Source organism: Fusarium keratoplasticum, chromosome 12 (genome assembly GCF_025433545.1).
Source record: "Fusarium keratoplasticum isolate Fu6.1 chromosome 12, whole genome shotgun sequence".
NCBI lineage: Eukaryota > Fungi > Ascomycota > Sordariomycetes > Hypocreales > Nectriaceae > Fusarium > Fusarium keratoplasticum.
The window spans coordinates 693,181-709,198 of NC_070540.1; the positions used below are offsets into that span (position 1 = coordinate 693,181).

At 50.0% G+C, this 16,018-nt stretch overlaps 5 protein-coding genes and 1 pseudogene across 6 annotated transcripts, besides 1 other annotated feature; 3 read left to right on the forward strand and 3 right to left on the reverse strand.

Annotated features, from left to right (window-relative positions):
* Positions 1 to 44: 44 nt before the first annotated feature.
* On the forward strand, positions 45 to 1,778 carry NCS57_01382600 (uncharacterized protein; the record flags this gene model as incomplete). Its single annotated transcript, XM_053063449.1, has 3 exons — positions 45 to 286; positions 358 to 789; positions 857 to 1,778. 3 exons carry the CDS (start codon positions 45 to 47, stop codon positions 1,776 to 1,778), a joined length of 1,596 nt encoding a protein of 531 aa, XP_052906782.1.
* A 337-nt stretch (positions 1,779 to 2,115) lies between these two features.
* On the reverse strand, positions 2,116 to 4,149 carry NCS57_01382700 (HET domain-containing protein; the record flags this gene model as incomplete). Its single annotated transcript, XM_053063450.1, has 1 exon — positions 2,116 to 4,149. One exon carries the CDS (start codon positions 4,147 to 4,149, stop codon positions 2,116 to 2,118), a length of 2,034 nt encoding a protein of 677 aa, XP_052906783.1.
* A 2,806-nt stretch (positions 4,150 to 6,955) lies between these two features.
* NCS57_01382800 lies at positions 6,956 to 8,064 on the reverse strand (annotated as a pseudogene). The gene is made up of 3 exons: positions 7,882 to 8,064; positions 7,440 to 7,796; positions 6,956 to 7,393 (listed from the first exon to the last, which is right to left on the reverse strand).
* Positions 6,956 to 8,064: a sequence feature.
* Positions 8,065 to 10,023: 1,959 nt separating this feature from the next.
* On the forward strand, positions 10,024 to 12,041 carry NCS57_01382900 (uncharacterized protein; the record flags this gene model as incomplete). The annotated part of the gene is made up of 2 exons (XM_053063451.1): positions 10,024 to 10,193; positions 10,250 to 12,041. 2 exons carry the CDS (start codon positions 10,024 to 10,026, stop codon positions 12,039 to 12,041), a joined length of 1,962 nt encoding a protein of 653 aa, XP_052906784.1.
* A 670-nt stretch (positions 12,042 to 12,711) lies between these two features.
* On the forward strand, positions 12,712 to 13,743 carry NCS57_01383000 (NAD(P)-bd-dom domain-containing protein; the record flags this gene model as incomplete). The annotated part of the gene is made up of 1 exon (XM_053063452.1): positions 12,712 to 13,743. One exon carries the CDS (start codon positions 12,712 to 12,714, stop codon positions 13,741 to 13,743), a length of 1,032 nt encoding a protein of 343 aa, XP_052906785.1.
* Positions 13,744 to 13,899: 156 nt separating this feature from the next.
* NCS57_01383100 (TNT domain-containing protein) lies at positions 13,900 to 14,629 on the reverse strand (the record flags this gene model as incomplete). Its single annotated transcript, XM_053063453.1, has 2 exons — positions 13,900 to 14,189; positions 14,242 to 14,629. 2 exons carry the CDS (start codon positions 14,627 to 14,629, stop codon positions 13,900 to 13,902), a joined length of 678 nt encoding a protein of 225 aa, XP_052906786.1.
* Between the last annotated feature and the right edge of the window lie 1,389 nt (positions 14,630 to 16,018).

Genomic DNA, 16,018 nt, shown 5'->3' on the forward strand with positions numbered 1-16,018 from the left:
TCATCTCTGGTTCACAGTGACCGTGGGACACTCTGTCTGAAGCCATGGCACAGAACGTGACGACAGCCTCAAATGGCTTCCTCTCCTTCGTGGCAGAGGACGTTAAGCAGTCACCCGCAAGGTACTTGACTGGGTTGGCGTTGCTTTTGTCCGTCATCTTTCTACAGAAGCTCTCATCTCCTAGTCTTGATGAGAGGGAGCCCCCCTTGCTCAAGCCTGGTATTCCTGTCATAGGCCATCTTGTTGGGATGATGAAGCACCATGGTGGCTACTTCCAGATTCTATTGTAAGTCAAGAGAGAATACTCCGAGTCGTTGTTGAGAGGCAAGCGGACTTGAGCTGATGGGCCAAATTTAGTGACAAGACCCGCGCTCGGATTGGCACCTTGCCTATCCTTGGCGGAAAGCTGTACATCATCTTTGAGCCGTCCATGGTCCAGTCAGCCTACAGAAACAAGAACCTGGCATTTGAGCCGTTTGCCGTTGAGTTTGCTCAGAGAGAGCTCGCCATTTCAAACGAGGCAGCCAGAATCGTCCGAGAAACCAATCTCGTGCCTGATTTCTTCTCCGTCATCACCAAGTCAATGGCGGGAGAGTACACACATCGGATGAACGCCAATGCTCTAAAATATGTATCAATGGAGCTTGAGGCCCTAGGCAGCAGCGAGCCCTTGAAGATTCCAAACATGTATCTCTGGGTGCGAGATATGATGACCATTGCCACGACGGAGGCCTTGTATGGGCCTGACAACCCCATCAAGGGCAACCCCGGCTTGATGGAAGACCTCTGGTAAGTATCAACACTGAGATACTACCCAATGGCCACTGAAGCTTGGGTTGCGCTGACCATCGTCCAGGACTTTCGAGGCTGGCTTGACTGGAATCTTGCTCAACGTTTTCCCAAGCATCACGGCACGAGCTGCCCACTACGCAAGGGCCAGACTACAAGCTGCTTTAAGAAAATACTACGGCGCAATGAAGGACCAACACGAGGATGCAGCTCAGATTGTCAAGGGTCGAGCGACAGTGCTTCGCAGCTATGGTATCGGCGCCGAAGTCGGTAACTTTGAGCTTGCTTTGCTTCATGTGTCGACAGCCAACACTATCCCTACGCTCTTTTGGTTCATGGCACAAATCTACGCTCGACCTGAACTTGTCTCTCGCCTGAGAGAAGAGGTGGTGCCTGCGGCACAATACGGGGATGACAACGAGGTTACTATCGACATCACTACCCTCGACCAAAAGTGTCCACTACTTGTCAGCTGTTACCGTGAAGCCATCCGTCTATCTAACCAGACTGTGGGTAACCGCAGAGTTATGGAGGACACCACCATCTCCGACGGAAAGGGTAGTTCATACCTCCTCAAGAAGGGTCTCAACGTGCAAATGTCAGCCCAGGTTCTCCACACATTGCATAGTGTCTGGGGCAACGACGTGATGGAGTTTGATCCTGAGAGATTCATTGAAAAGGGCGGAAAGGAGAACCTCCAGTCTGATCGGGCAAAGAGGACGTCGTTTGCTCCTTTTGGCGGTGGACGTCATCTGTGCCCTGGGCGTAACTTTGCCTTTGCTGAGAACCTTGGGTTGATGACTTGTCTACTCCTTGGATTTGATGTTTCACCTCTAGACCAAGACTACACAGCATTCAAGGTCCCCGCCATGAAGGCGTGTGTTTTCTCTGAAGCCGCAGGCAAGCCGGAAAAGGAAGGCGAAGGGTTTGGGGTCCAGATTCAGAAGAAGGAGGGTTGGGAGAAGATCAAGTGGCGATTTGTGTCTTAAAAGTGCTGACAGGAGAATTATATGCAAACGATTCACTATTGGTAGGTAGGTAAGACGATTGCCTCGGTGATAGACCGTCAATTCACAGGATGAAACGGAGTAGCATCGTTCCCTTCATTCAAAACCTGCAGCTAAATGCTACTATGAGCCTGGGCCTCAATCTAGTCGATTCTCGGGTGACACTTTATGCAGGTTAGTAGCAGCTTGCAAGAAGCCTCGGGTTGTCAGTTGGCAGGAAGTTGTACGTATGAGTGTTTTCATTAGCCCTTTGAAGGATCTCTGTTGTACAATTTCTCTGTGCTGAGTATATTGGAACTTGTAGAAAACATGTTCCACTTCAGGCAAACTCCATCTCGTGGCGCTTTCTTTCATCCCAAGCCTCGCCGAACATTATGCCATGAACATAACAGTCTCCTAATATCTTCCAATGCTTTCCATATCTACGTACCACGAATGGTGTTTTGCCTCCCTTCAGAAGCGCAATCTCATCCCCAACTCTACAAGTCTCAGGGACCAAGGCCAAGTATCCGCCTTTGGTCCTCGCCATCCTCTGATCGACGGCCCATCGCAAGTTGAGGATAGCTAGTTCAAACAATATGAAATCATCATCCTCCATCCTGAGTTCCTTACTGAACCCCACGAGCATGTGGTGTAACTTGGGGACCATGTGTGGTAGGCCCAGCATCTTGGACACGGCGCCTGTCTTTGAGTCATCAGCCATGCCCTTGATGCAACGGCGCATATGGTCAAGAACAACAGTCCTGTCTGAGGTCAGAGGGATCTGGTTCTTGCACATTGTCGTCAACAGAGCTTCCTCGCGGCTTTCTCCAGGGGCTGTATGGAGGCGTTTACATCCAAGTGCCAACTGCTCCCAGCCTTTGAGCGTGCTCCATATCTCCCCAATTGCCTCTATGGCCTTTTTGTTGTAGCTCATGTTTTTGTTCCACGCTCTGATACGGTTTTTAGTCGTCACTGGTTCCCTTGTTGGCACCGGATAATCCAATTTGCCTCCAAGGACATCCAGTTCGTCGACAATAAAACCCTGGAGAATCAGTATTCCACTAGGCCCTCCATCTTTCGGATAGTCGCCCATCTGGGGGTTGGATGCTTGGAATTCGGGATGAGAGTCCTTGAACATGAAGGAATGGGTGTTGAGCCAGGTCTCACGTGCAGACGGCTTGAAGATAGTTATGGGGTGACGAGCTTCCTCTGGGATGCTGCAGTAGTCATAACTCCAGTCGGGGACCCACGAAGGGAGGTTGGGGATGGTAACGGGCAGACAAGAAGGTCTCTTCAAAGCCCTTAGAATGTCCAAGTTGCCACTGCCACGTATGATTTGGTATGCAGCAGCTGTGTAACAGTCCCTTATCGAAATGCCATATTCTGGCTGAATGCCGTATGTTGATTCAGCCAACGCCAAAAGACCATAGACTTTATCCCTTGGGTCAGTGGCCATGGACCATCTGTAGTTGATGAGCAAATCTCCGAGCTCGCTGGGCATTTTATAACCACCCTGCTCGCGCTGACGATCAAATATTAGACGCGTGTAGGCCATGGTGTTCATCTCGTCCATCGCGAGTGTGGAGTTGTTCGACTCGATGCTGTGGCCCTGCGTCCGAATGGTCTCAGTCATGGCCATGACAAATACCTTTTTAAAGACCTGCCATGAGGCTGACAACTTGCCGCACATGATGATTGCATTCGCAGAAACGGCTTGCTCTTGGATAGTCCACGTTCTCGTCCACCACGGTCGCCTCAACGTTGCCACAATACCATCCAGCATCTCTTGTGTCAGAGCAGGAAACGTTGTGTCGGGAGATTCTGATGATTCCGACTGAGCATTGCTTGCAATCTTGGCGTCTTGGCTACCTGGAAAAGTCGTCTGGACAAACTCGGTCCATTTGGGGCCCATACGTATCTTTCCGAGCGTTGGGAGTCTCTCAGCAAGTTCAAATACATGATAAATGCTGTCTGAGGTTGGATCAGGACCTAGCCAAATCAATACGTTTGTTGCCTGGCTATAGATGTCTCCCATCAGGGGAACCTGAAGTCGCCGTTCCCCGAGGTCCAGTTGGTTGATGCAAAGGGCATCGATCCAGAGCGCTCTTTGGGTGTGGCCATTTCGAAGGTTCCTTAGCGCGTGACAGAGATTCTCGGTGACTTTGAAGGTTTCTCCATTACACTTGATTTCGCGGACAGGGTTGTTGTCTCCCCAGCAGTAGGACAATGCCTCAAAAGGGGGGTGTTGTCCAAGGGTGACGACTTCCAGATGGCACTCAATCGGATCATCGATGCTCTCCGCCGGGGCGAGATAGAGTAAACGAATACGTTTCTCTTCGGATAGGGCTTCAATTTCAGTATAAACGAACATGGCGAAGGGTCTAGATGTGGAGAAAGCCAAGCACCTGGTGCGTGTTGGGAGATGATGGAACGTGGAGATTGAGCGTGATCACCACGGTATCCTTGTACTGAGTGTGAAAACAGAAGAGAAACTGTGTGGGACTCGAGTGACTGCCGCCCAGACCAAGAAAAAAAATAGCATAGGTACTAGAGGCAACAAGAGCTTTGCCGAGCTATAGAGACGCAATTTAGAGTAAAATAAATAAATAAAAATATGAAATAAATAAATTATCGTCTAAAATCTATGTATGATCTTAGATTTATAATCATAAGTCTTTTATGCTATGAGTCTATGGATTAAAAAGGTAACGAGTACTTACGAGGTGCGCCATTTTTTTTTTTTCTTAGACCACTGCACTGATTCTTACGGCCTAGCTTGGAGATGAACTCTAGTCCCTTGTGATAGTTACTTCTACTACCTACGTCGTGAGCTTAAAGCATTTGCTTCCTTGTATTCCTAGACAAACTTGAGTAGAAAGCCTTGGCCCTGGGATGTACTGTCACCTTTCTTGGATCAAGGTTAAGAACTTGCAATTCGCTTGTGCTCGTCGCACGTGAGAACTCGACGTACATTTGGCCAGTCTCGAACGTATGCTCAACATCAACCTTGACACGGCCCAGCGTCTGACCCTGTGCTTTATGCATGCTGAGCGCCCATGCGAGGAGGAGAGGAACTCGGACGCGCGTTGCTAGCTTCTCTACGACTCAACCCTCTTCGGGCCATTCTTTGGGCACCCATCGCTCAACAGCCCATTCTATAGGCTCGCAAAGGTAATCCCGGGTTACAAAACGAACGACCGGGTAGAAGGGTCTGTTGTCTAGAAAGTCAATGACGCGGCCCTGAGACCCGTTCACGAGGGTATCATCAACGTTTTGAGTGAGCATGACTTGTGCCCCTTTCTTCAACGCCAAGGACTCCGCGGCTATACATTCCTGGAGGAACACCTTGCGGGTATCCGCATCTCTGATTGTCCCGCCATCTTCTGCGATGTAGCTATAAGTAATGCCATTGATGTTTTGTAGTCGCATTGAGTTCGCCTGATCTGCTCCGTGGCGAAGGGGGGAAAGCTCAGTGGCTTCTGCAACGCTGTCTGCTACCACAGGCCTATGAAGATCCAGAAACTTGTCGATGGTAACATATGAAAGTCAACCTTCTCGGATCTGGTTCAACATGGTGCTAAACTCGGGGTCCGTCTGCCTATAAATTCGAGTCAGGCTAGTAGTATCTTATATAGCCTCATCCCATATCTTGGACTCAAAGCAGAAATTCGGACTGTCTTCATCTCGACCTTTCCTCACTGGCGGGAGCTACAAAAAGTCGCTGGTGAGGACTAGCTAGATACCTCCAAATGGTAACTCTATTCTTTGTAACTCACGCGTGATGGCATCGAGCTTATCGAAGAGGATGCAGTCAACCATGGAGATTTCATCAATAATCAAGACATAGATATCCAACCAGCGCCGCAACTTGAGTTTATTTTTTCGGATGTTATGAATGAGCTTCTTAGTAAAAGCTTCGCTCAGGCCGATCCCTGCAAACCGGTGAAGCGTAGTGCCGCCAATGTTCTGAGCGGCAAGGCTATTTCCGGGATACTTGGAGTACTTGGTCCATAGGCTCTGAATGATATTTCTCAGAAGAACTAATTTTCCGGTGTCTTCAGGGCCTATAAAGAAGACATTTCTTCCCTGCTTCACCACAAGGTCGGAAACACCTTATTGCTCTTCGTTCAGCTCCCAGGCGTCTAAGGAAACATGCTTTTTCCGGTCTTGAGGCTTTTCCACACCTTGATTCAATTCAAGAAGAAGCTGAAGCCCTGCTCCACGAGCTCCTGTACGGACTCACTTAGCGGGTTTCTTCGCTAGACGACTCGTGGTGGAGAAGCAGAGAGTCGGGGCACAGAATCGCCAACGTGCTGCTGTTGCCCCATCTAGTACCGGAGAGCCCATCTGCTCAAGCCTCCGGACATGTTAAACTGGAGTGATCTATTAGACTATGCACCTAGCTCATCTCGTAGTGCACTTACAGGGACGACCTAGGCCTGTCCAAAACAGTGCCATCGTGCTAGAGGAAGCAGCCGGGGGATTGAATGGATTGCAAAAAGGGGCTGGGCCACTGGGTGACGTGGAGATTGAATTGAGTGAGTGTGAAGAGTGGGAGCAGACTGTGTGGGAACCAAAGGCTGCTTCTTGCGGACTATATTGGGGCTAAATTTTGTTGCCGTGGATCGTACACGGCGGCTTTTCCACTAGAGCTGGACTATATCGGCAACCCTCTCTCACGGGATAGACCTATACCCCCTGGGAACACCTAGGTAGATCTAACAAGATCTTTATGGTTTCTGCTTGGACAGTGCTGAGGCCTTAAAAGGGCAGCTACTGGTTTGGAGACAATAAGATGTCCGCAAAACAAGGTACACAACGCCTTGCCCTGCCTGCTTGTGACTTTTATCGATATTTGAGGTTATACAAGCCAGTCTTAGGGATATAAGCCGAAACGCCGTCCCATACATGTTACAATGTTGCCGCTGAAAACATAGATGACCAACACCAAACTCCATTCGTTTCAACTCAACTCAAACACAGCCAATTGCAGAGCTTAAGGCAGAGATCGGAAAAAGAGAGACAAGCTTGTCCAGTAAAGTAAGGTTACTTATAGATTCACCAGCATATCGCCATTGAGTCATGACGCTTACTTGGTCATATGTCGCCTTTGCGCCTCGTCCCTTCCAACGAGGCGCCAACAACATCGATTGCCCGTCTTAAACAATTCGTGTTGTCTAACCCATTTCGTGTCGCTGCTCGGCTGACAGTTCCACTGGAGCTTGTTCATGCAACATCTCTTGAATCGAAGGGGGCTCGCTGTCGGGCTTCTCGCTCGGTCGTGTAGAGTTATATGCGGGCACAGGAGATACAGGCATCGGAAGATCGTTTCCCTCATTGTTGGACTCTGAAGAGCCAACAGACTTGGTGTTTTGGGCGTTCCGCTTCCTTCGACGCCACAGGAAGAAGGCTATGAGTGCAATAACAACGACCGCGAGAGTAGCACCTATGCTGATACCGGCGATGGCACCAGATGAGAGGCCCTTGTTGTTTGAGGAATCACCGCTTGAAGATTCGGCCTCAGAAGTCCCAGAAGTAGAAGTCTCGGATTCGGAAGCCGTGGATTCGGATGCAGATGCTGATGTCGTCATTGGGTGTGAAGTTGACGAAGAATCCTACAGATTGTTAACTTTGACATGGTCATTGAGACAGGCGACCAACTTCAGAAAAGACGGTGCTGTATGCAGCATCATCTACATCCTTCACACTCGTCATAAGCCAATGTTGCCTGCTCTGATACCCCTCGTGGTTGGGACTCAGGAAGACAGGACCATTGGGAACACAGTCGAGATAGTAATCGGTGCCGTTCTTGACGTTGATCAATCTGTATGTATCATTGGCTCCCCACGAGGCAACATCCCAATGCTGTGCATTGGTGCCATCGCTATCCAAAAGACAAGCATGAGTGCGTCTATTTTCGACCTTGACGTCCGGGCGGTAGCATACAGAGAGTTGCTTCTGGGTCGTGGTTTTGGAGCATCGAATCGCGTAACGGCCAGGCTTGTCACCTATTGGTTGCTTGAGGTTACACAGTTAGTGATCGTCATGCTTGGATCTTCAGGGGATTCAGAGCATGGTCGCACTGAGAGGCCTCGAGACGTACAAATTGCCAGAACGCGTTGATACCCTTGGCGGGCCAGACGTGCAGATCGTCATCTTGAGCGACAGGTTGCAGGCTGCTAACGAAATCACCCTCATAGTCGTCCACCGCTGCCTCTGTCAGTTGGTACCACACATTGGGGTCGATCTTGGTGGCAGCTTTGAGGTCAGACATGCCGCCGATTGGAGCTTAGGACCCGAGAAAGATGGAGCAAACGAGAGAAACGACAGAAAGAGCAGAACAAAACGTTAACAAGGCGAGCTGCTTGATGATATGAGTAGGGCTGAGAGATTGGGATCCATTCCCAGGTTGCACCAAGAATGAGGCCAGTAAGCAGACCAGACCCGGCCAGGTTAGCTCTATCCACTTGCACGGGAATGGCTCCTTGTAAAGCGCTGTGAATGGACGCTGAGCGGGAGCTAAAACACGCTATCCAGGGGAGGATCTGCACCGTTGACGCCACTAATCTCATTTACGGATGTTTTGACCCGGCTGGACCAGGGTGGCCTTCCACGAACTCATGATTCTTGGTCAATGAGGACCATAAAGATATTCCAAGCCATGCCGGGTGACTTTTGAAAGATTAACTAGGTTACTGTGTATGCTAGAACCTCTGCAGTGGGTTGCCTTCGCGAAAATGCTTCAAGTTTTCACAAGTCGATGCCGCCGTTTCTTGACTGGCAACCAAAATTGTGTTCCATTACTGCAACACTTGTGCTCAGGCTCAAGGTCCATGAAACCACTACAGCCATTTGCGCACATTAATTCTATGTCCTGCTTATCCCATTGCTCTTACTTGTCTTTCCACCCACGTATCAATGATCCTAGATATCCCCGTTCCGCCGTGTCATGACACAAGTTGGTGTGCCTAGGGTAGGAGCACTAACATGGTGCTCAGGTGAGTATGACTATCGCTATAAGAGCGCTGGTCGGAAGTAACCTTCCAATCTGTGTTTGATCATGGGTTTTAAGTCGTACCTACAGCCCACTGACTCGCCATTTTCTCCTTGGGAATATGGAAAGTCTAGCAGGCCTTGGCCTTTTCGTCCTCCCAGTCCTACAAGCAATATTAGGTTCAAATCCTAGATATATGTACCTTTGAAATTGCTCGAATCGATGTGACAGTCGGAGAAAAGGATATCTACTTCTAGAATTGCGACTGATCTATTCACACATGAGCCCTTTTCGATTGTCAAAAGACCTGGTCATCCAACCAATAGCTATGTGTCATCCGAAGTCCATGCGTTCCTTGGCTAGATCGATTACGATTTTTTAACTCGGTGAGGTTTTTGTCAATTTAATCTCAAATGCTATGTTCTGTGGTAGCTACTATGAGCAGAGAGATTCTATACAAGACTATATGGACCGGCGGAGTTGCCAGATCAAGGGTCGGGCTTCAACTATAACAAAGAACACAATGTGAACATATCATAACATAATATCTTAATGCCAATACAGTGATATACAAGATTCACCAATTACTATAGTATCGAGAAGAAAAGGCCAGTGTCAGGTGGTATGGACGGTTTGATATCTTAGATGCCAAGGCGGACCATCTTTTTAAGCGACTCACTTGGCACCGATATTGGATAGAATTGTCCAGGTCCCTTCACAGATTCGTCATATTCTGTCTGATGACGTTTGAGCTGCTTGTCTTTATTCTAGAAGGAGAATGATACACGTGAAGAACTTCTCCTTGGACGACAATCTACTCACTTGAAACTTCATCGGCAGTCAATCATATGTGATCGGCATTTTCCCAACCTCGGCCCTTCACAATTTCCCGAACTTGCTAGCGGCAGCTGCTCGCTAGGAGAATTTCGCTTCGCTGATTAGCAGGCCCCAAGATGGCGATCGGCAGCTGTGATTGTGATTGCTCGGCACTCACTTCCCCCTCTAGCAAAATGTCAACGACATGGTTGTTTCATGCGCTAACGGAAGATTATGACGACGCATATCCTCCACAACCCCTTAAGCACGGATAACACTGAGCTTGCATTAAAGCACGACGTTGCTGCTGCCCATAGAAATCGTTTCGGTCAAGCTTCTGTAGTTGTCACTGCACTCTTCCTGTCACTCTCTTTACACATTTTCGGAGACACTGTTTCTCCAGCCACTCATTACTTTGCTTTTTCATAAACCAACATGCGTTTTTCTAACCTTCTTCCTGCCCTAGGGGGCCTCGTGGCTTTCGCACAGGCCTCCCCGCACCTTTTGGGCGGTCTCGGTGTTCCTCAAATCAGCAAGCCTAGCCGCATTGCTCCGTCGGTTTGCAGCTTGGCCAACAGCTGGGAGGACCATATTCTATTCAAGGGGTATGTTTTGAGATGCCTTTCTTGGATAAACCATAGTCATTAACTGTTTTATGTAGTATCGCTGCTCCCGAGACCGAGACCTCTCCTGCCCTCAACCTTGGCCTTCATCTCCCCAAGGCCCAAATCTCTGGAGATGTTGAACTGGAGCTCGTCAAGGGTTTTCTTGAGGAACCGCGAGTCCGTGTTGGCCTTGGTGGTGTGAAGGCTTACATCGAGATCGACATCTCTGCCTCGGCTGCTGTCCATGAGGCTATCGAGTTGTTCGCTTCCCCTGCCCTTGAGCTTGAGATTCCTGGGCTCCTGGAGGTTGAGGCTGGTGCGGCTATCGCCCTTGACCTTGTTATCGGAGTTGACGCAGCGATCGATCTTTCAACTGGCGTCTACATCTCATTCGCTGAGGATGCCTTTGTCGAGATCTCTCTTCTTACCAAGGACATCGTTGAACTCTCTCTCGACGGACTTGTTGCCAAGGCTCTTCCTCTTGGTATTGGAGCTGACGTTGATTTGTCTGCCGAGGTTGCGCTCCAGCTTGGTCTTCGTCTACGCACTGAGATCGACCTTGAGGCAGAGCTCGAGATTCCCGCTCTGGAGATTGAGGCTGGTGCCAAGATTGCTATTTGGGTCAGCCTCTTCGACTACACTGCAGTCTTGATTGGCACTGATAGCTGTGCTGTCTCTGTTGCCGAGGCCATCGCTCTCACCCTTGGCCTTGAGGTCGAGCTGAATGTTGAGATTGGCGATATCCTTGACCTTAGCTTGGCCCCTAGCTTGACCATCACTCTTGCCACTGCTGCTAAGGCTGAGAACTGCCTGCCAGACCGTGGCCAGCCTGGCATCTTCCTTGAGAGTCATCAAGACACCGATTCGAGCACTGCAACGGCCACGTCTTCTGAGAGCCCTTCTGGCAGCTCTTCAGGTGGCTCTTCTGATGGCTTTTCTAACGGATCTTCCAACGGATCTTCCAACGGCTCCTCTGACGGCTCCTCCGGTAGCTCTTCTGTTACCGAAACATCGGACACCTTTGCCCACTTTACCAGCACTCCCACCGCGGGCCATGGCAACGTCACTGCTCCTCGCCCTACCGGGGACGTTACAAGCACAGTCCATTCGACCCATGTCTACACCATCACCAGCTGCGCTGCCTCGGTCGTGAACTGCCCGGCACGATATACTCAGAAGGTTGTCACCTCGACTATTGTTTCAACCACCTACGTCTGCCCTGCCACCCAGAGTGGTGCTGTTCCCGCTACCACCTCGGTCTCCCCGTCAAAGTCGACTCCCGTGCCTGTGTCTACCATCACCGAAACCCTGACGACGATTGTTCCTTGCAAGGAGCGCACCACCAGCACTTTCCATCCTCCTACCAACTCACCACCTGCTCCTACGATCACAATCGTTGACCGTACCACCGTCTGCCCCGAAACCTCCAAGATACATCCAAGCACTGTGATCTCGCAGCCCACTTCTGGCTTCCAGGTTGTCACTACGGCTGTTCCTACGAGCAAGACTCCCGGGGTGCCCAGCTCAGCTGTTCCTAGCTCCGGAAAGGTGGTGCCTGAAGTCCCATCTTACTACGAACCCGTCCCTGTTCCTGAAAAGACAGCCCCTTTCCCGTCCTATAACGGAACTGTCACGACGAGCAAGCCATCTTCAGGAGTTGTAGTCCCCACTGGTTCTTGGACCACACCTGTTGCTGTCCCAACTCCGTTGAGCACACACATCGTTGTGTCAACTCCTACCAGCGTGCCAATCCCCCCTCAACCTACCACTCCGGTTGTAAGCAGCGGAAATATGGTGCATGTTGGTTTGGCATTTGCCCTTCCCGTTATCGCTGCTCTCATTCTGTAAACGGAAGGCCAAGCATGCCTCGTATCAATCGCGAATGGATTGCGGGTAGCTTGATTGATTGGCAACAAAGAGCCCCTTTGTAGTAATAAAGCCAGCGAGGTCTATGGATTGGCATCACGCAGGGAGTGCAAGGGATTGTAATCTTCCAGCAATTACAATTATATCTGTCTACTCGAGCGCCCTTGGATCCGTAATCTGCCCTTGTTTTGCCAGGTTGTAGATCTACAGTCTTTATCTCGTTTGAATATATCCCCCTTCTTACTCTAGTTAATATTGTCTTTCCTCGTAACACAGATCACGAGCCTGGGGCAATCATACGGTTTCAGTGATTCATAGACAGGAAACTAATTATGCAGTTTGCCGAGATATCCATGGTATGATCTGATCCGCTGGTGGCTCACTGGATGACTGGCACACCCTCTTTGAGCTTTACGCATAACAAAGTTTCCACATGTGATCTATTACAAATCCAACAAGCTAGATCCCGCTCTCAGGCCGAAAAATCCAGGAAAGTCGTGGGAAGATGGATGGTAAATGTCCACGGCAACCCATTACAAATCTCGGAGACTTCTCGGCGATTTCGTCTGACACGGTGCCAAGCATTATATAAAGAAAGGCAGAGCTGCTTACAGTGTGAACGAGCTCCTGTAGACTCGCAAGCCGTTATCTTATGTCACTTGGATTTGGAGTCAAAAGAATCAGTTCAGCCATGTCCCCCAATACTCCCCCGACCTATCTCATCACGGCGGCCTCTGGTCACATCGGCCAACGACTTGTTCCTCTCCTCCTGTCCCAGGCAGCAAGACCAACTCTCATTCTTCCTACAAACAATCCTGACAAACTCAAGTCGCGACTCAATTCCCATGGAGATGATGCTCGGGTCAGAGTTGTTCATGGAAACGTCCAAGATCCGGTCTTCCTCGAGGAGACCTTGAAGGCGCATGGTGTCACAGCCACCTTTGTCTGCTTGACCGGCGAGAATGAGTTGATGGTCACGCTCAACTTTTTTGATGCAATGAAACGTGCTGAGACAGTAAAGCATCTCGTTTACCTGTCTGCATGTGGTGATTTTGGTCTTGACGCAATTGAAGCTGGCCACCTCCGAGACGTGGCTTCAGGCCATGTATTGGTCAAACACATCATCGAAGCCAAGTTGCGTTACGGGGTGACAGAGCGAAGCCAGCCAGGAGGGTTTAGCTGGACCATCATTGGACCTTCTCTCTTCTTCGACAATGACTTGCGCAGCAAGGAGAGCATACTCAAACAGGGATTCTTTGACGAGCCACTTGGGAGCAAAGGCGTTAGTCGAGTGGACCCTGCGGACATCGCATTAGCAACAGCGAACGCATTGCAAGACGATGGACATGTCTGGGCTGGAAAGAAGATCATGATTGGGAGTTTGGAAACATACACCAGCACTGACACGGCAAGACTGTGGTCAAAAGTCCTCGGAACAGAAATCACGGCTGCAAAGAGTGATGAAGAAGGCCTAGTAGAGTTTGAGAAGCTCTTCCGAACGAGGGTCAATTCCATTTGGGCCAGAGACATGAGACTCATGTATGATTATTTTGAACAGAATGGTTTTGGAATGACTGAGACAGAACATCAGGAGCAGGTTAAATTATTGGGAAGGAGTCCTGCGAGCTACGAGGAGTTTATCAACAAGACTGTCAAAAAATGGAAGATGGATGTCTCCGAATAGAATGGTATGAAGAAGATAGTTTACGTCAATCTTTCTAATCACAGTCTGAGGTATTATTATCACCTGCGCTGGTGTGACTGAACTGGACGTAGATAATTTAGTTAACGCGCATAGATCATGTCTCATTAATCTTATTTTCGTTCCCCTTTGTTATACTCAAGCGCAGCCCTTGCCTCTGAAGATTAAGACTGATGGATCCACGCTCTCCAAGTAACCCTTCTCGATCAGAGCCATGATGTTGCCCACCCCACCTGTGAAGAACTGGGCTCCAAGCCCCGGCTGGCCGAACCAAGGTGCGATAGGGCCTCCCACAACAGGAAGAGGCTTGAGCACTCGGTAGACGTGGTAGTTGTATGGGAAGTTGGGGGATGAAGGGTTTGTGGCCAGGTTGGAGGGAGGGAGAGCACGCTGAGAGTAAGGGGCAGCAGCAGCAGAGATGAATGATCCTGGGGGATGGTTAGACTATTCGCATCTGTTTGATACGAGAGAAACACATACCATATTCGCTTCCGAAGCGATCCACGAGGGCGCCCTTTTGCAATTCCATGGTACCGTTAATGGCGTTGCCGTTCTGGTCAAGCTGGAAGCCGTTCTGAGGAGGATAGATGAAGTTGCCCTTGTCGTCGGTCCACTTGTCGAGGAATTGACCCGGAGTGAGTCCTCCAAAGCGGTCATAGTTCTCTACAAGGTTGTCGAGAGGAAGCTTCTTGGGTAGGACCTTGGGTCCAAGGCGGGAGTCACGGCAGATGAACTCCTTGGACGAGGGACCTCCATTCTTTGTGCCGGTACAGTCGCAGCCGACTGCCTTGCGCTCATCCAGAGGGGCTGGCAGGGCTGAGGCGGTAGAAAGCCATAGGAGGCTTGAGAGGAAGAAAGAGACGCGCATCTTGACACTAGGTTATTCCTGCTCGGATGGAGAACGTGAAGGCAAAGGCGATTGATGATGAAGAGACATGTTCAAAGCGGGACGTCTACATGAATGCCTTTTATACTTCTCAGTTCTCTCCCCCTACCCTCTCAGTCTCTCCTCCTCAACTGAACGATCTGCGTGTCTCACCGGTTTTGCACTTGGATGCCCAAAGTCAGCATAGAGCCTGCCGTGTCTTACAGTCCCGCCCGCTTATGCAGGGATCCAGCGGGTTTGATGCAGGAATGCCAGCAAATGAAGAGCTGGGGCACTGAGGCTACTGCACAGCGCCCAGTAATCGCCGATAATAATCCCTCACTGGCCACGACCAAATAATCGGCGACGATAATCCCTCGGGCGAGCGCCGTGAACAGGCAGGCCTCAAAGTTGGGATGGCAGCTGGACTGCATCGAGGGCATCTCAGCTACGGCTCAGCTCAAGTGGGCATTATCCATGACCCAATCACAGGTCTCTAATTCGAATCAGAGTGCTGAGAAACAGGGTGAGCCGTCACTATTTCTTGTCTTGGTGCCCCATCAAATTGTCGGGATCCCCTCACTCTCCCCGCAGCGCAACCATGGCGACCTGAAACCCCCTGTTTGTGGCTGGCTGACAGCGCTTGGCATCATCACATTATGGGACGAGCTGAGGCCTTGCATAAACACAGAGATAGGCAAGCAAGTACGGATATAATGCTGCTGAAAACGATGCATGGGGTAGTCCCACCACAAAATGCTCGCACAGCTGTTGGCTTAATGATTGTTGCACTGCATCGGTCTTGAAGCAGGGCCAATTCTCCGATGTTGTACGACGACATACGGAGCCCTCTTCTCTCACCGGTCACATTTTTCCTTTGCTGCACCTGTCTCGCCTGTCTGTGTGTTGTCCATGGCAACGCAAGGACATGTCGATCATCACGCGAGTTTAGCACAGGGCGATTCACTCGTAACGGTATGTTATTATTGTCCACTACCGCGCGCACAAAGCGCCTGATCTACGATTTATATGGTGGGTAAACGACATCCAGGGAGCCCTTGTGGACCTACCTATGGAAATAATCCCACGATGGGGCTTCACCGCCAAAGAGACATTGTTCCTCGATGCCCCCTCTCCCCAAGAATAATTGTGTCTTTTGAGCATTCTTTGCCCAAGACAAAAGCTACAGAGACCTTCATCGAATATCACCGTCGCCAAGGTTGGCTCAGCGCCGCAATATCGTGTGATCCGTCGATTACTACACTGTCAATTCCATCGACCTGGTAGAGGGCACTGCTTTGACCTGGAATGGGCACCTCTGGCGCTTGGCGTGGATGTCTAGTGTAACAGCTTTGCTTGAAGCCATGCAAACGAATTGCATGTGACACTTGA